General features: G+C 36.7%; 1 protein-coding gene across 21 annotated transcripts in view; it reads right to left on the bottom strand.

Moving 5' to 3' along the window:
* LOC127968146 (gastrula zinc finger protein XlCGF46.1) overlaps positions 1-25,166 on the bottom strand; it is a 38,652-nt gene that overhangs the window by 10,997 nt on the left and 2,489 nt on the right. For 5 of the 21 annotated variants that reach the window (XM_052569070.1, XM_052569071.1, XM_052569080.1 and 2 more), the window contains exons 2-11: positions 25,000-25,154; positions 24,622-24,813; positions 19,692-19,838; positions 13,943-14,066; positions 12,769-12,852; positions 12,173-12,256; positions 11,326-11,409; positions 9,526-9,609; positions 9,015-9,098; positions 1,847-1,930 (exon numbers count right to left, since the gene is read on the bottom strand). In XM_052569070.1, the coding sequence (XP_052425030.1) occupies positions 1,847-1,930; positions 9,015-9,098; positions 9,526-9,609; positions 11,326-11,409; positions 12,173-12,256; positions 12,769-12,852; positions 13,943-14,066; positions 19,692-19,838; positions 24,622-24,813; positions 25,000-25,044 (1,012 nt within the window). In that variant the 5' untranslated portion in view covers positions 25,045-25,154. The remainder of the gene's footprint in view (positions 1-1,846; positions 1,931-9,014; positions 9,099-9,525; positions 9,610-11,325; positions 11,410-12,172; positions 12,257-12,768; positions 12,853-13,942; positions 14,067-19,691; positions 19,839-24,621; positions 24,814-24,999; positions 25,155-25,166) is intronic. The other 16 variants (XM_052569074.1, XM_052569078.1, XM_052569082.1 and 13 more) reach the window with 12 other exon arrangements.

Genomic DNA, 25,166 nt, shown 5'->3' with positions numbered 1-25,166 from the left:
TTTAATTCTCTAACAAAGAGCTGATGTTGGAAAAGCATATTTTCACAATTATTGTAGAATACAGAAATCTCCAACATCATTAACTGACTGCTGTTGTACTAGACAGTGCAGAAGACTCCTCAATCTATAAATCAACTGAAATATGCTTTTTTTTCTCTCTCTCTCTCTCCATTCTGTCAGCGACGGAGTTTCGGTTCCTTGAGGCTGTCGCCTCTGGCTTGCTTAGTTGTGGTCACTTCATCTACAGCGATATCACTGACTTGATTGCAAATAAAAACAGACACTATTTAAACTGAATAGAGATGACATCACTAAATTCAATGATGAACTGCCTTAACTATCATTTTGCATTATTGACACACTGTTATATATATATATATATATATATATATATATATATATATATATATATATATATATATGCAAATGTAATTATTCGGGCAAGTAGAGGTGAATTCTCGCCAGGCGACTCATTCTCGCACAAGCCAATCAGCAAAGAGCTTATCGGCACATCTGGTTGAATCCGTTTGTGGGCACCCCGAAATCTATGATACAACTTCACCGAGTTGTGATGCTGTGAACCCAGACACATCTGTGTTTGGCTCTCCAGCGTTTTAGGGACTTCCACAACAGTAACAAATCAGCAATCGTATTTATCCTCACCATGGTTATACTTGTGGGATGTTTTTCACCTCACTCGCGCAAATAAAAACATAGCATGAGTGATGCGAAAAACATCCCGCGAGTAATCTAGAGTGAGGGACGCGATGGGCATATTCGCTTCAAGTTAGATGTGAACACACCATGAGTCAAACATGAAACACTAAAAAAAAAATTATAATTCTGTGAAACTGGAAATTTGCCATTCTATCTTCAGGTGAAAATCACGACTAACTGGTGTATGTGTACTTAAGGCAAACTTAACTGATTCTCTTCCGAAAACCTTTTTAATAAATCTCAACAAGATAAAATATTTAATTGTAAAAGGTTATAATTTTGAACATTATGTTCATTTATTTTACATGCTAAAGAAAACCAGCCAACCCTCTACACTGTGAGTAAATCACATGCATATGAGACTAAATCTTCACTCTGGGTGATTAAATAATGTCTAAAATTAGCCAATGGCTAATAAATTCGTAGATTTTGCTCGCCAGTGTATGAATTGGAGGTATATTGGAAGTATAAGTTTAACACCGATATATTTTCACTTGCCGAACACTCTCTTGAGTAAGCGCTTCAGAGTTTCACTCTCCTTCAAGCGATCTGTGCTATTTATCAGTTCATTCTTCATCTGTTAAGAACCTCTGCTTTCTCCAGTAATGGGTGGAACTAATGTGCAAACAACACTCATTGGCTGGTGCTGAATTATTATCTAGCTTTGATTTCAGCAAATCAGTTAGAGCGAACGCGCACAACCTGATTAATATTCATAAATCCAGCAGCCCCTTAAGCCTTATTGCGTTTTATATTATTCTTATTAGTAAGATTTGTATCATTATCTTATCAGTTTTTGTTCGTTTTTTCAGATACACTGAATGACCAAAAAAGCACCACAACCAGTCCAAAGTTCAGTTAAAATGACTTATGCATTCATACATGGTTATCAAGTTTTAATTCTAATTACTAAAGTTCTATCATTAAATAATACTTTATTATCATATTATAATGCTTGACTGATTGATGTTAAGATTGTACTTTCAGATATTTTAAAAACTGCTATTTTAAAAACATCATATAATCTGGTGAGTAAACTAAAAAATGTACTAGCAATGGCGAATCAATTGCCAATGTGTCCGTAGTGGGTTGCCAGCAGTGTGAGGGGGTACAAAGAGACAACACATACCCGTATGGGTGATGGTGTGTCTCTGGAGATGGTAGCGTTGGAAAAACCTCATATCACACATTGTGCAAGCAAATGGCTTCACACCTAAATGCAAAGTACTAGTGTTAGGATGGACTTTCGGATATCAGCTTCAATGTAGCAACTTCATGAGTAAAGATAACAGAACATTCACAAGGGAAACGGCTATAAAAATAAAAAAATAATAATAAACTGTAATATAAATACTGTTCACAACAGTAGGCTCATTCTCAGAAAATGGTGCCATTTGTGTCCCAAAAATAAAATTCAAAAACACAGATATTGTAAAAACTAATATACAATGGTTTAACAGATTACCCATTTAGATTTAATATGAAATTGCTACTAAGCGATTGTAGTAGTTTAGAAATGTGTAGTTTTAAGGCTGCTGCATGACACAAGCGTTGTTTCCTCTTAGTGCTGTTTATAATGCTGGGGTGGGTCTAACCATTTACAGTATTTGAAACTGCTTTAAAGGGGTGGTTGATGGGTTTATTTTTTTTTAGGCTTGATTTGCGTTTATGTGGTGCAGGCTAATGTGTTAATACTTAATTAAAAAACAAAACATTTTTCACAATTTACCTTCATTCAACAATGTTCTGTCCCTTCTTCTATAATTGCGCTGATCATTTCCTGCTTTTATAAAGCCCCTCCCTCAAAAATACGTAATGGACTCTGATTGGTTAGCTATTCCAGTGTTTTGTGATTGGCTAAACCGCCTCTAAACATCCCCTCCCTCACCTCATGTTCTTAGGTCGTATTGTAAATAATGGAGTCTTCTATATTGCTTATTCATTTGAGCCTGACCGAGGAACAGGATTGAGCACCGCTGTTTTAGAAGATTGATTTTGAAACTTGTGAATCCATTAGAGTCATTAGTAGACAGAATCACGATCCATATATGAATAGATTTTTACATGCACCCCTAGATTTCTTCCTCTTCTCTAAAGCAGTGTAGCACGGCCTTGCCCCCTTTGTCGCATGTTCCCAGGGGCGGGGTTTATCTGGGTATGTGATGTCACAAACCCAGGAAGTAACTTGCTGTAGTTCTATGGACAGTATTAGAAGGCATTAAACACCCAGAATTTTAGAAGGCAATATATTTGTTTCAAACAGCAACATTACACACTAACATTAAAAAAGTGAAATAGCAATCAACCACCCCTTTAAAATGTAGCATTCTGTGTAGATATCTAATGGGTCATGTGTATTTTGTTGTCTTTGCTGTCTCTAAAGTGGAGGCATAGAGTGGTAGTTTGTGTGACACTGATGGAAAAAATCACAGATTTCATCCTCCCCAATTGAAATCATACTGCCTGAACTATTCACAATCCCCTATGTGCCAACTCTTTTACAGAAAGTATGTTTATTTTACATATTTATTTTTAATCCATTGTCAAATTATTTCAAAATTCTTAAATATTAATACAAATATATATAAAAAATAATAATAATAGTTATATCAGCTTTATATCTTCTATAGGCACCTCTGCTTTCTAAGGTATTGGCATCGGCTGTCAAAAAACAATATTGGTCGACCACTAGCCCGGCGTTCTCTTTTTTCTGCATTTCCCACCATTTCATGCACAGCTGTGTCCGCGCAGCTTTCAAAGTACACTCAACTGCAGATGAGCATGGATGGAAGACTCAACACATGCAGTTGCACCTAGTGGCCACTTTCTGCTTCAACATTCACCTCATGTCAACTGTAAACTGCTGAAAGCACCTAAAATGTTACAGAATAATGCACCCTGCCACACTGCAAAAAATTTATTGGAATGATTTGAGGAACATGATAAAGTTTGGCCTCCCAATTTTCCAGATCTCCATCCATTTAAGCATTTACGGGATGTGCTGGATGAAAAATCCGATTAATGGAGGACTTGCAGAATCCATCCAATCTAATCCATCCTTGCAACTTGCAGTATTTAAAGGATCTGCTGCTAATGTCTTGGTGCCAGAGGCCACAGGTCATGTTCAGAGGTCTTATAAAGTCCTTGTCTTGATGCTCCAGAGCTGTTCTGGCAGAATTAGGGGCTTGTAGCTGATCAGTGTCTTTAAAATTGGGTTTGTGGTTACAGTTTAAGAATTAGCCACAAAAAAACAAAAAAAAAAAGGTCAGTATCTTTAATTATTATACACTTACACTGCTGACCAGTGGTTGAATTAAGATTCTCATTGCATGTCATTTTGTTGGATATGGTCATAAAAAAATTCATTATAATCTATATTATTACCTCATCATTTTATCATCTTTTATTGAAAAAAAAATATGTAATACATTTTATTTTGTCCACATAAAAATTTTGAATAATGAATTTACTATTATGCATTTGTTTATTTATGAAGAGAACAAATTCACAGAGACTGTGCATCACTTTTCATGTTCAACACCACAAAGCAGATAAATGTTCAATCGCTTGCTTGTTATTCACAGTAAAACACAATGCTTGTGTCGGAAATATGGGCGTTCTGCTGCAGTCTCTGTTGGAGACTGGAATTACCCAATTTTGCTACAAAAAAATTATAATAATATCTTTCAAAGAAAAATATTTGATTAATGCAACCACTGCTGCTGACAGCACCTGAACCCCTTTACCCACACTTAAAAGTGCAGAAAGTTATTTCTGAAGAACAGACAAACAGATCTATGAATGTTTTCTAGCTGCCTTTACTGTGTGTTCAAACTTTTTGTTTGTGTAGGGAAAGGAGGTGACCCGTATCTTTTTGTTAGCAGTAGTTTTGTTTGGGTGTTGACTTTAAAGTGGTCATCAGATGTCCATTTTCCACAAGTTGATAAGATTCTTTAGGATCTTAATGAAAAGTCTATAACACACTTTGGTTAAAATTTCTCAATAGTAGTATAAAAATCAGCTCCGCAGACATCAACCCGGTCTTTTGCTATAAATACTAATGAGCTCTGCTCACCTGGCCCTCTCTTCTGTGGGGTGACCAGCCATGCTCGGAGAGACCGTTTACTTTAGCTGCTAAACTAGATAACTAGCATGCTATTAGGAAAAGCGATTGCAAAGATTCATAAAACAACAACAAAACCCTTATATTCACTTCTGCAATTCAATGAACCAATCAACAAATGTGGGAGGGGCCTTCATCAGTGTGACGTCACACAGACAACAATTTGAGAATGGCCTGATTTGAAAAACGGGATATTATTATTAGGGATTAAATAAAAACCAATGGGTGGACTTTTTATAATTATAGCGTATATGTGTACACACACTGCCAACACATAATTATGTTTAAACGTGTTAAAGTGAATTTAACATCTGATAACCCCTTTAAATATCATTCAGAGCTTCTCAGAAATCACTTTCTGCACCTTTAAAACTAACCATATCACCTTAACGTAAGCACATAGTAGTTAAAGGGTTAGTTCGCCCAAAAATGAAAATTATGTCATTAATAACTCACCCTTATGCTGTTCCAAACATGTAAGGCCTCCTTTTATCTTCTGAACACAGTTTAAGCTATTTTAGATTTAGTCCGAGAGCTCTCAGTCCCTCCATTGAAGCTGTGTGTACGGTATACTGTCCATGTCCAGAAAGGTAAGAAAAACATCATCAAAGTAGTCCATGTGACATCAGAGGGTCCGTTGGAATTTTTTGAAGCATCAAAAATACATTTTGGTCCAAAAATAGCAAAACTTTATTCAGCATTGTCTTCTCTTCCGGGTCTGTTGTGAGAGAGAGTTCAAATCAAAGCAGCTGGATTTCCGGTTCGCGAATGAATCATTCAGTTCACCAAATCGAACGGAATCGTTTTAAATGGTTCGCGTCTCCAATACGCATTAATCCACAAATGACTTAAGCTGTTCACTTTTTTAATGTGGCTGACACTCCCTCTGAGTTCAAACAAACCAATATCCCGGAGTAATTCATGTACTCAAACAGTACACTGACTGAACTGCTGTGAAGAGAGAACTGAAGATGAACACCGAGCCGAGCCAGATAACAAACAATAGACTGACTCGTTCACGAGTGAAGAACCGGTTGCATCAGTGTTCGGATCACTAGTAGTTCTTTCGGACAGTTCGATTCAATAAACCGGTTGAAGAAAACGGTTCACCGGTTTTTTTTGCGCTCGACGTAATGGCGTCATTTGCGATGATTGCCCTTGATTCAAGCCTTTGGTTTCCCCGCGCTCATAACATTAGCACAGAATCAGTTCAGAATCAATCACCAAAAGAATCAGTTCAGACGCTCTGTGTGTCGGTCTGCTTCACGCTGAATCACACATGCGCAGTATCATCAGATCCTCGGTTCACGAATTGGACACGTCTGACAGAAACGGTTCTTCACTCGTGAACGAGTCAGCCTATTGTTCGTTATCTGGCTCGGCTCAGTGTTCATCACAGCAGTTCAGTCAGTGTACTGTTTGAGTACATGAATTACTCCGGGATATTGGTTTGTTTGAACTCAGAGGGAGTGTCAGCCACATTAAAAAAGTGAACAGCTTAAGTCATTTGTGGATTAATGCGTATTAGAGATGCGAACCGTTTAGAACGATTCAGTTCGATTTTGTGAACTGAATGATTCATTCGCGAACCGGATATCACTAACTGCTTTGATTTGAACTCTCTCTCACACAGACACGGAAGAAAAAGAAAATGCTGAATAAAGTCGCCGTTTTTGCTATTTTTGGACCAAAATTTATTTTCGATGCTTCAAAAAATTCCAACGGACCCTCTGATGTCACATGGACTACTTTGATGATGTTTTTCTGACCTTTCTGGACATGGACAGTATACCGTACACACAGCTTCAATGGAGGGACTGAGAGCTCTCGGACTAAATCTAAAATATCTTAAACTGTGTTCAGAAGATAAAAGGAGGCCTTACATGTTTGGAACAGCATAAGGGTGAGTTATTAATGACATAATTTTCATTTTTGGGCGAACTAACCCTTTAACAACTAACAAAGTGTGTGCTTAAAAAAAAAAAAAAAAAACATTAGTAGTAAACTAAATATTGTGTGGGGATGTGCCCTCCAAGGTGTCCCTCAACGTCTATGAGTGTTACGGCCCTGCACTTTTGGGCTAAGTTGGGAAAATATTTCTTGGATGCAGTGACTTTCAGCAGTAACCTCTTCAAACAAGCAAACAACCAAAGAGAATTTCTGTCATGGGATATGGCACAGTTCACTGAGAATGGGCCAGCCATTACACACACCCCATGGCTGAGACTTAGGGGTGTAACGATACGCGTATTCGTATTGAACCGTTCGGTACGAGGCTTTCGGTTCGGTACGCGGTACGCATTATGTACCGAACGGTTCGTTGGACTAATTAATTAAATTTGGAAAATAAAAAAGGTGTGTGAAATATAATGTTATGCGTTCAACAAGGTAGCCCAATAACCCAAACGACGTAACAGGCAATGCCCCTGACACCCCCGAAGAAAAAAAAACACCAACTTATATGTTTATGTTAGGCTACTCAGTCAGGCGCTCGCTCACTCAGTACGCGCTGAAACCTTTTACTGTCTATGGCTGAAACATGCATCTAACTCCGGCAGGTGGGGTGAGGTGGGTGGAGCTTAGTATAATAAAATCACAAAAATAAGTCTTCATGTTAAGAAAGAATTGTACACAAGCATTTCCAAAACTGTCCAAAGGTTATTTAAAAATAAAGCAATTCACAAATTATTTTATGACAAATATTTTTACTGTCTTGTACTCATTTATTTAGCCTACAAATTAAAATTATAAAAAATAACTTTATTTTTATTTGTATCATTATTATATATTATTAAACAGGTTATGCATAAGAATCTTTTATCCAAAATAACTTACAAAAGAGGAAAAAATTACTCCAGAGTCAGTCACAATGCCAGGTTTATTGCACAATAATAATCAAGTGCTATTATAGATTATCAGCAATTGAACAAGATTTTAATGCGCATCTTTCTTATTAAATCTTTGTATTCCACCTCGTACTACACTTGATAGAGAATCACTTAAGACACTTTGCTGTAAACCTATTCCACATAATAATATTCAATAAAACTGTATGTTAACACGTAGGAGTTTGCAGCATGAATCCGTGAGTACGGTTTACAAATCCGAGGGAACGGATTGCGAAAGCGTGCGCACGGATTATGAATTCGTGGGTACGGATTCAAAAACCGAGGGTACGGTTTACAAAATCTAAGTGCACGGATTGGAAATTCGTGGGCACGGTTTGTTAATCCGTGGGCACGATTTGTTAAATCGAGTGAACAGTTTATGAATTCGTGAGTACGGTTTATAAACTGAGGGGACGGATTGCAAAACCGTCGCCACGGATTGCTTTTTTTTCTCCTACAGGTGACGTCCCGGGCTCCGTATACGGACATCACCGCAGCGAATGGTGCATTTACGTTATAGCCGCGGATATGAGACCTTACTCTGTAGTGGAAAACGCAGGTTTTAAGAACATGCTTAATGTAATTGAGCCCCATTACAATATTCCTTCACGAGCCCATTTCAGACAGACCGTAATTCCTGCTTTGTTCCAAAAAACATAAGCCCAAATAGAGAACCAATTGAGTAAAAACACACTAAATATAAAGCGTTATAGAGTTCCATATAAAAAGAGTTACATCTTTGTATTTGTTCATAACCACTACAACAATATTACATTTAATTTTAAAAAAAAAAATTATAAGGAGCTATTTTTGTTTTATACAGTATGCTGCTAAGAAAACACCATAGAAGATGGGTAAAGAATAGCTCCATCATTGTTCAATGTAAAAAAAACACATACTTTGTTAGTTTTAATAAATAAAACATTTTTAAAAAAATCAAGGAAATTTATCTGCCAATTTTTTCTTTTTGCTGTATCTAAAACGTACCGAACCGTACCGAACCGAACCGTGACATCAGTGTATTGAACCGAACCGAACCGTGAATTTTGTGAACCGTTACACCCCTACTGAGACTGTGTCACTAGAGATGACGACATCGACTTAAATAAAATATAAGTGCAACTAAGAGGGCACTGAAAAAAAATAATATAATAAAAGTTCACACCCACCCCAAATAAAGCTAAAATGCATATTGAGAACCATTGAAAATGTTATCGCCATGTGGTAAAGATGCAAACTAAAGTGTTTGATAAGCTTAAATGTGCATTGCCTCCTTTGACTCATACCCGTATGGGTTAGGTTGTGTCTCTGCAGATGGTAACGCTGAAAAAACCTCATGTCACACATGGAACAAGCATACGGCTTCACTCCTAAACACAGAGGACCGGAATGTTACGTTTTGATGAATAAAAACTTTCAGTATGTCCAACACCCCATTGCATTGTCTGTAACTATGCCCAAACTCGAGTTTGTTGCAGTCAAACTATGTTTGCAAACTGTTATGCCATTAACTATAAAAAGCAACGTGTACAAGGTATTAAAGCATTGCTGCCAACTGTTAATAATATTGAGCCAGAAACATTTGAAGGTTTACCCATGTTCACAATCAGTTCCCTGTGTTATAATCTTGTTAGTGTAGAAACAAAGTTTCAAACAGGTTTTATAACAATTTAATCATTGCCAAAACAAACAAAAAAACAAGTGACAAACACCTGACAAGTTGGCAACAGTGCTAAGCTGTTCATTGGTGTAGTCAAGTCAAGTACAATGCAAAGGCTAAGGAGAGACGGCTCATACCCGTATGTGTGAGGCTGTGTCTCTGGAGATGGTAACGTTGGAAAAAACGCCTGTCACACATGGAGCAAGCATACGGCTTCACCCCTAGATGACCAGAGCAAATTATGCATAAGATTTAAAGCATGCATATGCAACACATTTATGTGAATATAGGATCTGATTATTGACAGATATTGTTGAAATTGCATGCTTCACAAGAACAGAGTGCAAAAATGTTTGTAAGCACATAAAAGCAAGTGAAATATGGTTGCACAGCTTAATAGGGCACTGACTCACAACACAAGTGCCAATAACGGCTACGAACACTCATTTTGAAGGTTAACATGAAAGAATGTCTCAAGCCATTTTACTTCCATAATCTGACATATTTTTAAAGGAAACCGACTAATCATTAAGTAAAAAAAGTAATTTTATATACTGCAAACAATATATCTAATATAATAAATTAAGGATAATGATGACAAACTGCTTTAAAGAAATAATTTAGCACAAACTACTCCTTTAAAAAACTAATTTTCAGTTATACTTGCAAAGATGGGCATTTTAACATATGAGTGAATTCTGGATAATTAATCAAAATGTTTAATTTACTATTGAATTAATGATTCAATGACAAATAAATTTAACATTCACTTGTAGTCACCTAGTGGCACGACAATTTCATTGACAAACATTATTTAAAAAAAAATAATGAAAATTATATAAAAAAAAAAAAATGTCTGTTCCATACCTAAACATGATAAATGCTCTCTCTGTCAGCAGCTTTGAATGTTGTCTAGTCTAGTCTTACAAGTTCATTTATTTTTCAGTTACATAAAAGCAAAGATTAGACTAGGTTATATAAAAGTGATTAAATGTGGGTAACTGGTAGTTGATGACACTCATACTTAAGACCCTGTCTTAACAGAGGCTAAGTAACTGCAACTGGCCCCACTGATATGACTTTATCAAAGGTGAATTTTAAAAACAGGAGATTTGATGTAATTTAGAAATAAGATTGTGTGGATGTTTCAATTGAGATCATGATCTTGTAATGATTAATCATGCAGCTCTATTATACACAAATAAAAAAATGTTGCAATTGACATTTTATATTGGTGCAAAGATAAATATTGTGCCATATCACAAACCCTAATTTGCCAAGTCAATATAGTGGGGTCCAGAAAATATTATGACAACTGGTAAATAAACTATTAGCACCATTTCAAACCTAAAACTATGAAATCTGTAAATGAGCTTATGAGATATCTGCATGAACTATGATTGCCAGGTTGGACACTGAGATTTTGAATGCATGGTTAAAATAAAGGCACAGACCTCTCAAAATCAATGAAATTTTGGGAGGAAAACTAAGAAAGTTGTATTCAATAAGTTGAAGGGTGCCATACTTTGCATGCACCTTCAGAACTTAAGATCTTCTGCAGTACTGCACAAAAGCCAACCAAAATGACATGCATTTGTTCATGGAAATTTGCTGTTAGAACAAAGATCAGCAGGGCTCCTTTCAAAGATAGAGGTGAAAGAGAAAAGCTTTTTGTGAAGATTAAATATATTAAGCTTCAACAGGGACTTGTGATTGCCTCACAGAGAAAGCAAAAGTCATGCAGACGATATCTAGCATGCTAAAAAAGGCAACAGAGACAACAAAGATCATGTGCATGACAATGTGAAGGAATGCTCTGCAAAGCAGAAAGGAACTGCAGAGTGAGCGTAGCACGGCATGGTTCGAAAATGTCAGTCAAATGAACAAAAGCAATGCAGAAAGTTGCAGCAGCGCACTGGGTGAGAGATGACTTGTACCCGTATGAATGAGGCTGTGTCGCTGAAGGTGGTATCTTTGGAAAAATCTCATGTCACACATGGTGCAAGCATATGGTTTGATCCCTAAACGCAGAACAAAATATAAAAAAACGGTCTTCAAATTGTATTTCTGCACAACATAATATGACAACTTACTCAAAAGTACAGCAATTCTGCTAACTAGTACTTCTAACTAGTACTGCTAACAGAAGCCTGTTTAAATGGATTTATATTTATTTATCTAAAAGTTATTCTGACAATTCCAGTCTTAAAGCCTAGTAGTAGTACTGTACTTTTAGCATCATTTCAAATGAACTTTGAGCGGGTCAACTTTCTAATTGCTCAAATGGTTATAGAGAGAGAGAGAGAGAGAGAGAGAGGGAGAAAGAGAGAGTTAAAACATGGTGTGAATAGCTTTGGTGCAAAAAATATATTTGCAGGTATTTTAGACTTGTTTATTGTGTCATTCTACTTGGTGAGAAAAGACCTTTAAAAAATATATATAAATAACAATAACAATAATAATAATAATAATAATAAAGGTTTTTGTTCTGTGTAGACGCACTATAATCTGTAACTCTGTTTATAAGTATCCATTTTTAGGTTTATATAAATTAAAAGAATAACGAGAGCACCTTACAGTTTTTTTTTTTTTTGTACCATACATCAAAGACAACATCTAATAAAAACAATTGTGAAAAAAAAATCCAAAAATGTAACAATTGTGACTTTGATATTAGATTTAAATGTAAATAACATTTAGCGATTACATTTCTAAAGTGTGCTTATGTGTAAAAAGTAAATACTGAAGATTTGTTTTAGAAATGTCCAATGTAACGACACATACCAGTATGAGTGAGGCTGTGCCTCTCCAAGTGGTAACGTTGGAAAAACCGCATATCACACATGGGACAAGCATACGGCTTCACCCCTAAATGCACAGAGTGGCAAATTCAATCATCGTCTACACAGAATCTAAACCTTGCTCAAATGTCCTCATAACAAATAAAAGCTTCACACACCCAAAAAAGGATTAGCTGATTCAGGATACAGTACAGTACATGATTTTTGCTTTAGTGCCTACTTCAGAGTAACATGCAAACAATTAGTTTGGATTCATGCAGTGTTCATGAAACTGTGTTTGATTAAATGTGTCTGATCACCACTGGAGAACAAGTCTGGAGGCATTAAATAGTCATTTAACTAAGCTGCTAACATTAAAAGTACAGGGAGAAGACTTGACGTAAAAACTGCACTACAGAACTTTGGCCTTTCTATTGCTATCTATGGCTGCAACATAAAATGACACGTTACTTGTGGAGCAGTAATTTTCCATTATGATCGTAATATCAGAGCGGCTCTAAAGCTTCACCTGACTCAACAGCTCAGTTTGAACTAATTTTAAATGATTATGATTATAAAATGCAGAGATACAAGTCGTACCAGTGTGAGTGAGGCTGTGTCGCTCCAAGTGGTAGCGCTGAATAAATCTCATGTCACACACGGCACAAGCAAACGGCTTTTCTCCTGTGATAAAGGCAGACATTTGAGTGAAAACCAGTGAAACACACCAACAAATCATCACAATCTAACATGATAAATATATGTGTGAATAAAAAAAGTGCATAGAACTGCATAGAATTTTAGCACATATTAAAGGGTTAGTTCACCTGAGAAGGAAAATTTGTCCATCTTCTACTCACCCTTGAAGCATCCTAGGTGCATTTGAGTTTCTTCTTTCAGAATAATCCAGTCAGAGTTATATTAAAAATTGTCCTCGCTCTTCCAAGCCTTTCAATGGGGGAAAGCAGGTGTTTGTTGTCAACAGTTCAGAAGAAGTGAAATAAAGTGCGCCCATCTATAATAAAACGTCCCTCACACGGCTCCAGGGGTGAATAAAGGCCCACTGTAACAAATCCATGCATTTTTGTAAGATAAAAATCAAGATTTCAAACTTAATAAACACTTTTTTTCTTCACTTCTGCTGACTGAGGGGAACCGGAAGACATGCAAGCGGATGTCATAGTTTATCAGCACTGCTTGGTTAGTGACCAGCGCAGAGAGAGAACAAAACAAAATGCTGGTCATGAATTAGAAGCACAAAACAAGGATTTGTAAAGAAAAATGTCAGTGGATTTTGAAATAAGCCAAGAGGAGACTGGTTTTCATTTGCTCAAGTAAGCTCCTACATTTCCCAGAGGTGGGCGCTCGATTCATACATCTTCCATCTTCCAGGTGCATGTCTTCTGCGTCCCACAGTCAGCAGATGTTAGAAAAAAAAAAGTGTTTATTAAGTTTGAAATCTAGATATTTATCTTACAAAATGTATGGATTCGCTACAGGGGGACTTTATTCACCTCCCGGATCCATGTGAGGGAGGTTTTATTACAGACTAAACTGTTGATAACAATTGCTTATCCCATTGAAAGGCTTGGAAGAGTAAGGGCAATTTTTAATATAACTCTGATTGGATTATTCTGAAAGAAGAGTCACATACACCTAGGATGCTTCGAGGGATAGTAGAAGGACACATTTTCATTCTTAGGTGAACTTACCCTTTAATGCACTGAATATACAGTATGAACACCTCTTTACAATACTGCTGTAATATTCTTACCAGTATGAATGAGAATGTGTCTCTTCAGGTGGTACCCACTCCTGAAAGCCCCGTAGCAGTGATCACAGATAAAGTTCTTCTGGACTTTTGAAAGGGGACAATTTCCATTTTCATCCACAACCGCCTACCAGGAAAATGAATAAAAGACATTTTAATCGCAGTCCACACCACAGCTATAATGATAAAGGCACAGAAAATCTATTTAGTTGGAATCACTTTCAGAGCATTTTTTTTCCCAGCTGATGAACAATACAAATATTGACACCCAATCAGAATCCATCCTACTATATTGTGCTGGAGAATTTAAAGCGGCAGACGTGTGTGAGCTTAGAATAGAGTTAAATATACAATATCGTCCACTGGTATGGATTCTAATATCTTTAACTTTATAGTTATCTTTCTTGGTGTGTACTGGGTTTTAAAATAGTATGTTTCACAAAATAAATAAATGCACACAGGTTCTGAATAACATGAAAGTGACAATTACAAATTCTGGGTGAAATATTATGTTAAATGCACATAGTATGAAAATACATGCATAGGCTGTGACGGTGGCTGATACACACACACACATATATACATATATATATATATATATATATATATATATATATATATATATATATATATATATATATATATATATATATATATATATATATATATATATATATATATATATATATATATATAACACACACACACACACACACACACACACACACATATATATATATATATATATATATATATATATATATATATACACATACACACACATACATATATATATATATATATATATATTAGGGCTGTCAAATGATTAAAATTATTAATCAAATTAATCAGAATTTTCAGTGGATTAATCATGATTAATCACTATTTGCAATTACACCTGAATCCTAACCATTTTTTTTTTTTCTGAAATGCATACCAAAAAATAAATAACAGGACACAGATACATAATTTTCGTGTATTGATTCATCAATATGTGGTTCTTTTTTTTCTGATTTTCAAAAGTTTAACATTTACTTAATCAAATTTACCTGAGCACTATATCAAACCATGCCATTTAACTACAGATAGTGTAAGAGTTTTAGGTGAACCAGTGGTTAAATATAGCCACATATCTATGAAATTATGCATAGAGAAACTCGAAAGAATGAACTCAGAAACACAAACATGCGCCACCATCACATAAGCAGCACTCTGGGCACTCTTGTTTTTAGGAGGTGTTCATTTGCTCTGCCACTATACTTTAGGATCGATATTTTCACGTTCTGAAGGCTTCAAGTGCCAGTAAAACCAAGTAAAAATGCAAATGCTTTTCCAAATTTTCACTGCATTGCATGTATGCGTTCTGCGCATGGGCAGTGTGAAACACAGGACGCTATAACAGGAAGAAGCTCCAGCGTATCAACTACCAAAGTCGTCTCTGTTTATCGAGCTTGGCATGAATATATTTGAGAGTAACTCGGGAGTAACTTCTGTGTTTTTGTCGCGGCGCTCGCCGCTGTTTTTTACTATCTTGAGAATTTAGAGATCGACGAGACTTTCCTGACCTAAATAATTTGTCACACTGCGCATGCGTGAAATGCGTTAAAAAATTTGACGTAATTAACGACAAACAACTAATTAATGTCGTTCACGCGCTATTTTTGACAGCCCTAATATATATATATATATATATATATATATATATACACATACACACGCACACACACACACACACACACATACACATACATATATATATATATATATTAGTGTCAATAAATGTGTCAAAATTTGCTCATTAACGGAGGCAATAAATTTTTTTCAGTTTAATGTATTCTAAATATTTAACGTAAGGGCGGGGATGGCCACCCACTCACAACTGCTGCTTGTCACTTTTTCTCATGACAAGAAGTGACGTTATTCAGTCGCAGAATGACTGAACAGGAGATGCTTCAGACACGTGCTCCACTTAACTTAGCGCGCGCTTCCTTTGTGCGTATCTTTCGTATCAAACTGCGAAATAAACTATGTGCAAAATAGAGGTCGACCGATATATCGCTCGGCCGATATATCGGGCCGATATTTGTCATTTTTTTATCCGTGTTTAGTAGCGCCGATTTAAAGTCAGGCACGTCGGCGGGCAGCCCCGCGTTATTGGCGCGGTGGAAAGTGCTGCTGCAGCCACTGCATGTAAAGCACCCCGAGTCAAAACTTTTGGAAGATTCAACAACAGACCTGCGAGATAAAGGTAGTCAGAGAATTTCACTCTGTAAATGGGGTGGAGAAGTTGTCAGCTCTAACAAACACTGCAGCGTGATTGAGGGCTCCGTTACTCCGCCCCGCTCACAGACAGCACCGCGCTCGGAGAGACAGCTGTCCTGGAGCTGCCCAGAATGGTGAATGACATTTGTTTGGAAGCATGGTTTGATGCAGACAATAAACAGTTTTCCATCCAACTCATTTGCATTTAGGGATGTCAATATTTGATAATTTCCATGATCGATCGTCGTTTAAATTAACGATCAAGTAATAACCTTAATGCTGGAAAATGCGTCTGCAGCGGTATTATTATTAAGTGCAAAAGCCACTTGGAAAAAAAGCTTTCTCACCTGAATTAAAGGGGTTTTAGTATGAATAAAATGCTAGTAGCAGGACTGTAAAATGAATAAATGTGATTATGATCGTTTGATAAAATGAAGAGAGCACGCCATACGTTTGAGATCATTTTACTTTGCTGAATGTTTTCTGTCAAGGAGACCGCTGAATGCGCCTCTTTAAATGGTTTCGTGGTGCTCGTTGTTGTATTTTGAAACGCAACTGCAATGTTTTCAAATGACACTATAGTAGTTGTGCAACGGATCATCATTGATCCGTGATCCGTTCCGATCAATATCTTCAGTTCGGCACACATGTGACCCGCGGATTGATTTATAAAAAAAAAAAAAAAAGTTGCGCATGTTCAGTCCACACTCAGTGGTCATGGCGAGCGGAGGAGCTTGAACGCCCCGCGCATTTTGGCTTCCCTGTCAGATATAATGATGAAGGAAAGATGTCAAAGTGAAAAGATTGTGCCAGATCTTTATGAACAGGATAAGAAAAAAGTTGTGGATAAAACTATCCCGAGCATCCTCTGTTGCGCTGACGACAGACGGGTGGACGTCCAGGGGGACGGAGAGCTCTGTGACGAAAACTGCTCACTTCTTCACAGCAGACTGGGAGATGAGAAGTCCTTATTATTATGTTAAAAAGAAGATATTATGCCATGTGCACTAAGTCCATACGAGGACGAGCGAGCGCGGGTTTGACTAGATGTATTTGGAGGTTATTGCTCACGTCTCGTTCTGCACATATCCAAATGTTTCCATATTCGCAATGTATCTGAATGTTAAACTATAATATTTTTTTTTAATGTAAACTAGACTGAAAAAATCATCCTCTTCACATGAGCGAAAACGTCCTTTGCATAACAGCAGAGAGGACCGGTATACGGTGTATTTAAACTGACCAGTGTAACTTTTTAAATGTTTGGTTGACTGTACTTTATTTTAATAATGAACAGACTGCGATGTAAGTTCAAAATTAGAATGCACCTTAGATGTTCTGTGTCATTTATACCAAACACAAATGTTGCTAGTGTGTTTGCAGCACTACTGTTATTTATTTTTTATATATATATTTTTTTTATATATTTTTCAGTTTAATTGATTTTTATTTCTAAAATTGTATTTATTTAAATGTATATTTAAGTTTACATTTATGTTCCAACAAACTTGAAAAATTCTACTTGATACATGTAAATGCTCTAAAACTTTTATGTAAATGATTGACACACACACACACACACACACACACACACACACACACACACATATATATATATATATATATATATATATATATATATATATATATATTTTACCTGTTTTATATATTTAATACTTGGTCAGTTTGTTCTGTTAACTTTGGATACATTTTTTTTATTTTAATACAGTGCAGTGCACTAAATTAAGATGAATGAAGAGATGGTTCAAGTCAGTGCTCAATAAATTATGATAGGTTTAGAAAAAATGTGTTGTGCATCCACTTATTTTTAGTGTGACATTTTAGCATGCAAATCAAGGGGAAAACTCCAAGATATCGGCCCTAAAAATCGGCAGCACATATCGGCCATCGGCTGACCCTGACCTCTAAACATCGGCATCGGCATCGGCTATAGAAAAAACCCATATCGGTCGATCTCTAGTGCAAAAAGTGTCGTGGTCAGTTAATTCATGGAATTACCAAAAAACGTGATTAAAGCTGACTTAAACTGTGCATGCATGTAACATATTTTATATATATTATATACAGGATATATTTATATGTATGCACATGTATATAAAATCAGCCCAAGACTGTCTCACTCATCTAACACATCCTATTTAACTCGTCAGTTCGTGTTTATTTGAGCACTTCTGTCAGTGAACACCGCCTGCAAAACACTAAAATAAATATCAACAAAATAATGCAGTTAAACAAGAAAGTAGCCTAAATAAGAAAGTTGTCTAGCTGTCTAACGGACGTGAGCGACGCAGCGCGACAAAATACTCATTATAATCAGTGATGCTACACTGGATGCAGCACAACATTACAAGATAAATCCCCGTCCTGTCTCGGAGGTAGACTACTGAGGTACACAGAGTTCAAATGTCCTGTATAGACACTAGACAGTCTAAACCTGTCGCAATGTGGTTGTGTTGCATCCGGTTTACTTTTCAGCCACCAAGCAAGCTCAGTAACTCCTCATCCTCATGCTCTCTTTGAAATAGGAATCGTTGCCATATTTCTTGTTACCATCTTTTTATTTATCGCTGTCTCGTTTGTATTTGGCCAGTTTGGAAGCCTCACCAAACCTGACCAGCCAGCGTTTGCGATCACGAGAACTTGTGGAAACGCTGACGGGTGACATGAATGCAGATGACTCCAGATCAGTGATGTGGTATTTGCTTTCCCAACAAGATCCATCGCCCAACACTAAATTAATTTGCTGAATGCATAAACTGTATTTTCCTGCGCTCAAATCTTCCAATCTAAAGGAAACGCTGTGTTTGAGGTAATTTGTTAATTGCCATAGACTTAGAATTTGCAACTATTACAGTTATTACACTTATATACACAACTTTGTATTATGCTTGCTATAGAGTTTGTGACGTCACGTGCACTACAGCCGGTGGCAGTAGATAACTGTGGTAGCAACCGACCACCGCGGTGACGCGGTTGTCACGGAAACCATCACAGCCCTAGATACACGCATGAAAAACCTAACAATAAATACCACACATAAAAGAACCAAAACTTAAACTAACTAGCCAAGAACCAAACTACACAAGAAGCACAAACCCCTATGAATCACAGTAGATACTGGTGTTGTGAAAACACAATAACAGTTATTGTGCTACAGCGTTCCCCTCCCTTAACAGAACACCCCACCCCCCGACCAAAACCAGTAATCTCCTCCCCCACGACAGGACAAACACACAATTACCAAACAGGAACAACCAGTTTAAATGCTCTCAATGGCACATAGGATGAAACGATGTCTTTTTTTCTTTTTTTTCACAATACTCTCTGTAACCCTCTTATACAACCAGGTAAAACTGGAAATCTCAAATGTCTCACTGAGAGCAGTGTATTCAAACAAACTATGTGTGATAAGTGGCCGGCTGGCAGCCCATTCACAGGACTGTGACACACTACACCCCCACACACTGACCTTCCCTGCTTGCCCGTCCTGCTCTCTCACTTTAGAGGGTGTTCCCGACTTCCTGTTCTTTTTCTTCAGCTGCATGTCTTCATTGGGTCTCATTTCCTTCTCATCCAGCAGTCGGGGAGCTGTAAAATCAATCTCCTTCCGCAGAAGCTAGACACACAAACACATAAATCACAAATGTTTGTAAACCTACAACACCACCTCTGCATTTAAAATACAACTTAAAATAAACACGTTTGAAATAATATTTTACCAACAAAGTGAATGAATGCATCTAAGTTTTTATCTTGTGCGAATAATTACAGGCTTATATGTAGATGTAAAGTTTTTTTTTTATTTTTTTTTTAATAACAGAAGGCAATACTAATAACTGGGTAGTTGATACAACATTTTAGGTTTTGAACCTATATCCTGTTTTGAACCTATATCCTATCTGGGTGCTATAACTGATCAGCATTTCTTTCTTTTCAGATTTTTGCCTTTACCAGTTCATTTTAAATAGTCCTGTGTGAGAAGAGTAAAAACAATATCCAATGTAGTATTCTTAACAATGTGAGATTATTAAAGACTCATGTGTATTTATTGAAAAAATAAAGATAAAATTAATAAAATGCTAGTTTCAGATTAAATATACACTCACCAGACACTTTATTAGGTACACCTGTTTCAATTGCTAATCAGCCAATCACACGGCAGCAACTCAATGCATTTAGGCATCTAGATGTGGTAAAGATGATTTGCTGAAGTTCAAACGAGCATCAGAATGGGGAAGAAAGGGGGTTTATGTGATTTTGTACATGGAATGGTTGTTGGTGCCAAAAGGGGTGGTCTGAGTATTTCAAAAACTGCTGATCTACTGGGATTTTGATGCACAACCATCTCTAGGGTTTACAGAGAATGGTCCAAAAAAGAGAAAATATCCAGTGAGCAGCAGTTGTGTGGATGAAAATGCCTTGTTGATGTCAGAGGATAATGGGCAGACTGGTTAGAGAAGACAGAAAGGCAAAAGTAAATCAAATAACCACTCGTTACAACCAAGGTGTGCAGAACACCATCTCTTAACGCACAACACGTCAAACCCTGAAGCAGAAGACCTCACCAGGTGCCACTCCTGTCGGCTAAGAACAGGAATCGGCTACAATTTTGCACAGGCTCACCAAATTTGCACAATAGAAGAATGGAAAAACGTTGCCTGGTCTGAGGATTCTGGATTTCTGCTGCGACATTCAGATGGTAGGGTCAGAATTTGGCAAAAAGAACATGAAATCATGGATCCATCCTGTCTTGTCTCAATGGTTCACACTTTGGGTCCCTTAGTACCAGTTGAGCATCATTTAAACACCACAGCCTACATGAGTATTGTTGCTAACCATGTCCATCCCTTTATGACTACATCCATCTTCTGATGGCTACTTCCAGCAAGTCACAAAGCTCAAATAATCTCAGGCTTGTTTCTTTAACATGACAATGAGTTCACTTTACTCAGATGGCCTCCACAGTCACCAGATCTCAATCCAGTAGAGCAGTTTTGGGATGTGGTGGAACCATACATGCCAACCCTCCCGATTTTTCCGGGAGACCCCCGTATTTCAAAGCCCCCCCCCCCGAAAATCTCCCGGGCCGACCTTTCTCCCAAATTTCTCCTGATTTCCACCCGGACAACAAAATTGCTACACCATCCATCATCACTGGGCGCCGTTTCAGACCGAAAAGGGACTTAGCAACAGCCTCTGGTGGAACGGCAATGCCATTCTGGCGTTATATTGCACATACGCGAATTTAACTGCTACTTTGTGACGTTCTACTTTAACGGTCTACTACGGGAGAACAGCTGATTTGCCGGAGTCGCTTCAACGTGAGAGATTAGGTAAATAAATGGTATGGCATATGACACTGTAATTTGCATCAGTTTATGATTGTCTGATCACAAACAATCTCATTGGGAATCCCGAGAACATCTATATAGGTAATAAAAAAATATTTTATTTTACCATCATAGGTAAAAAATAAAAATAAAAAGATAGCTTGAATGCACTGTAAGTCGCTTTGGATAAAAGCGTCTGCTAAATGCATTAAAAAAATCTACCAGAATTGTTAGGTCACATTTTCTGACACGAAATTAATTTAAGCATTTGTCTTCCTCCATGTATTCAAGGTTAAAAGGCAAGTATTGCTTACATGGTAAATCTAGGTTTTTAGACTTATTTACATCATACAGTATTAAAAACTCCTTTTCTGGCAAAAGATTGTCATTTAATGCCAAAAGCAATCCTTCTCTTGCCTTTTTAAATTAAATTTTTTTGTATCTCAATAAGTGAATTAATGCCGCGTTGCGCTGTCCTGTTTACCGCTGCTTAGTGATTTTTACGTTCTTGGCTACGGCGGTGTGACAGCAAACTTCCGGTCGCTGTGGCCGTTCCATTCGCAGCTGTTGCTTAAAGTCCCTATTAATAAAGGTTACACCTCGAAGTCAAGCGCGGCAAATTCAGAACAGAAAAAGAAGAAGAACAAGGGGAAGAGGAAGAAATAAGAGACATGGCGAATAAAAAGAAAAAAATATGCCTGAAAATTCCTAACTAAATGGACTGGGTTGGGTTGGATGTGCATAAATGGGGTTGGGTTGTGATGGGTTGTTGTTATTGTACATAATATGTATACACTATGTACAGATAAATTAATTATATTCTTCTTTATGTTTGTTTGTGTGTGTGATTATATATGACAACCCCAATATTGAATATCTCCCTAATTCTAAGGGCTCAAGGTTGGCAAGTATGGGTGGAACGGGAGATTTGCATCATAGATGTGCAGCTGACAAATCTGCAGCAACTGGGTAATGCTATCATGGCAATATGGATCAAAATCACTGAGGAATGTTTCCAACACCTTGTTGAATCTATGCCATGAAGAATTAAGGCAGTTTTGAAGGCAAAAGGGGTCCAACCCAGTACTAGCAAGGTGTACCTAATAAAGTGACCAGTGAGTGGAGAGTGTCGCATTGTAGGACGTGTCCAAAATTACACAATTTAAATCTATACTTATTTTACACACTTTTTAAACAAAATCACAGTTTAAAAACAGAAAATCATGCATTAAACACTGCCAGAATTACTACACTATATTCACATTTATTAATTTAGCAGAAGCTTTTATCCAAAGAAACCTAGAAATTATAACAATAAAAGAGAACAACAAAAGCTGTGTGTGTGTGTGTGTGTGTGTGTGTGTATACATATATATATACACACACACACACACAAGATGTGTCTTTGGTGGTTCTCTTTTTTTTTTTTTTTCAGATGCCACAGGATAACCAATTTAACCAAAATAACTTATTTGCAACTCTAACCACAAATCTATTAGAGAAACACTGATTGCAGTTTTCTTGGCTCATCAATTTTCTTTACGATTGTTTTGTAAGTGTGACTTGCCAATACCAATTTTCTTTACTAGAATTGACAGCATATACAAACAAAAATCCATTCTTTTTTTTTATGCAAAAAATATTTACATAATAAAATTATTAAACATTACAATTCCCCCAGTCAAAAAAGTTACAATTTTTCTCTCAATTAAAGAACTCTTTAAATGAAGTACTTTGTGACTAAAAAGAGGTAGAAATAACAATTAACTGAAAATTAGCTGCTGTATATAACGAAACGGATGTCATTTCCCACTATGTTTGATATGTCGATACGGTATTATCATGGTACTTGTTTTACAATACAATATTATTGCGATTTTAAATATATTGCGATATTCTGTGACATATTGAACTTGTACAAAAAAAGGTCTTAAGACCTTTCAGCAATTGGGACATCTGAAAGTAAATTACTGTTAAATTTAAATGAAATTAAATAAAGCATGTAGTTTCGGTGTACGGATGCGCTGAAATTAAAATTCTGGGCTGAAAAGGAAACCGCAAATTCTGGATGCACTTGGCTGAAAACCAAAAATGCTTTGTAATGATTATTTATTATTTTTATTAAATAATATTAAGTTATTTAACTCAACTTTAACGATACTAAAAAAAATAAATAAATAAAAAAATAAAAAAACAAGCCAATAAAATAATCAAATTTTCCTGAAACTAAGAATTAAACTGGTCAGACTTTATATAAATAGTGGTAACACTTTACAATAAGATTCATTAGTTAACAAACTAAGAATTTATTAAGAATAGTTCTTGTTAATTTCAACATTTACTAATTAATTATTAATTTCAGAAGTTGTGCAGTGGAAAATATTGCGATATTATACGGTATTGATTTTTCCCCCAACTCTAACATATAAATATAATGTTTTCCCCCTAACTTTATTAAATGTGTTTTCTTTCACTTCAAATTCGTACATAGTTTCAAATAATTCAGTTCAGCATTTGAAGAAGAATTTGATATAATTACACAGACTGTTTGGTGAAGCTGAGGTGCCATAAAAGCATTCAGACAGAAAAATGTCAAATGCATAAATTATTTTATAAGATAAATGTTTTAAAATTAATGTGTTTTGAATGTACAAATAAGAAACATTGCGAAAAATTAAATTTGTCAGCGAAATTGAGCAAAAACATCAATATTGTGTCTAATATGCAAGTCATGAAAAGTTATTGGTGGCCAAGTTTCAGTGCTTCCCTGGTTGTTTGTTATTTTTATTTTATGATGTTTTAATCAGACTAATTGTTTGGTCAGGCAAAAAAAAAAAATCGACTTGTCCCAGCCTAGCGTTAATCGAGTCCTTTGGTTCCCCCACAGTTTACTGTGGCCCTATATGTATTACAGGTTGCGAAGTTTGTGTCCCCTTTATTCAAAGTGAAGAAATTCCATGCCAATTAACATGTGGATGTGAGTATAACCGGACGGTCATGCGGAAAATTGGCCAGTCCCTGGTCAATCAGTGCATCTCTAAACTCTATCACTTGAAGGTGTCTCCTAACCAGTGGAGGGCAGGTCATGCTCGTTGGTAAGACCATGTGTCCTTGCATCCCACGGTCCTGTGCATCCCTCTGGGCTGAACCGTGGCCTGAAGCTGGACCCAAGGGTGACATCATTTTCTTAGGAGCTGCGATGGAACTGGCCTGCATTAGAGCCATGCTGGACAGCACCGCTTCACAACCCAACAGCCCTGCCTTAAAAAATAAATACAAATCAAGACAAAGAATGAGCTGTTGCTGCTGGAAGTGTAAACTTTATGTGGTAATCAGTTAGCACTAATGGATTTGGGGCTAGAATTAAAGCAAAAACCCGAAATCTAATAACCCAATATAGGAAAATAAAAAACATGTCCTGAAGTGTGAAACATGTAGAGAACTAACCCATTTCATGTGGTCCCGGACCGAGCTGCCGGGTATGTGTGACATGGTGGTGGACAGCGGTTGAGAGACAGGCGAGATGTGTAGATGAGACGTCAGTTTGGACCAAGTGTCACGCAAGTCTCACCGAACTCTATCATGGGGCAGCAATATCTTTTCTTTGCGGTGAC

The sequence above is a fragment of the Carassius gibelio genome, chromosome B11 (genome assembly GCF_023724105.1).
Source record: "Carassius gibelio isolate Cgi1373 ecotype wild population from Czech Republic chromosome B11, carGib1.2-hapl.c, whole genome shotgun sequence".
Lineage (NCBI taxonomy): Eukaryota > Metazoa > Chordata > Actinopteri > Cypriniformes > Cyprinidae > Carassius > Carassius gibelio.
This window is presented reverse-complemented; position numbering and strand designations above follow the sequence as displayed.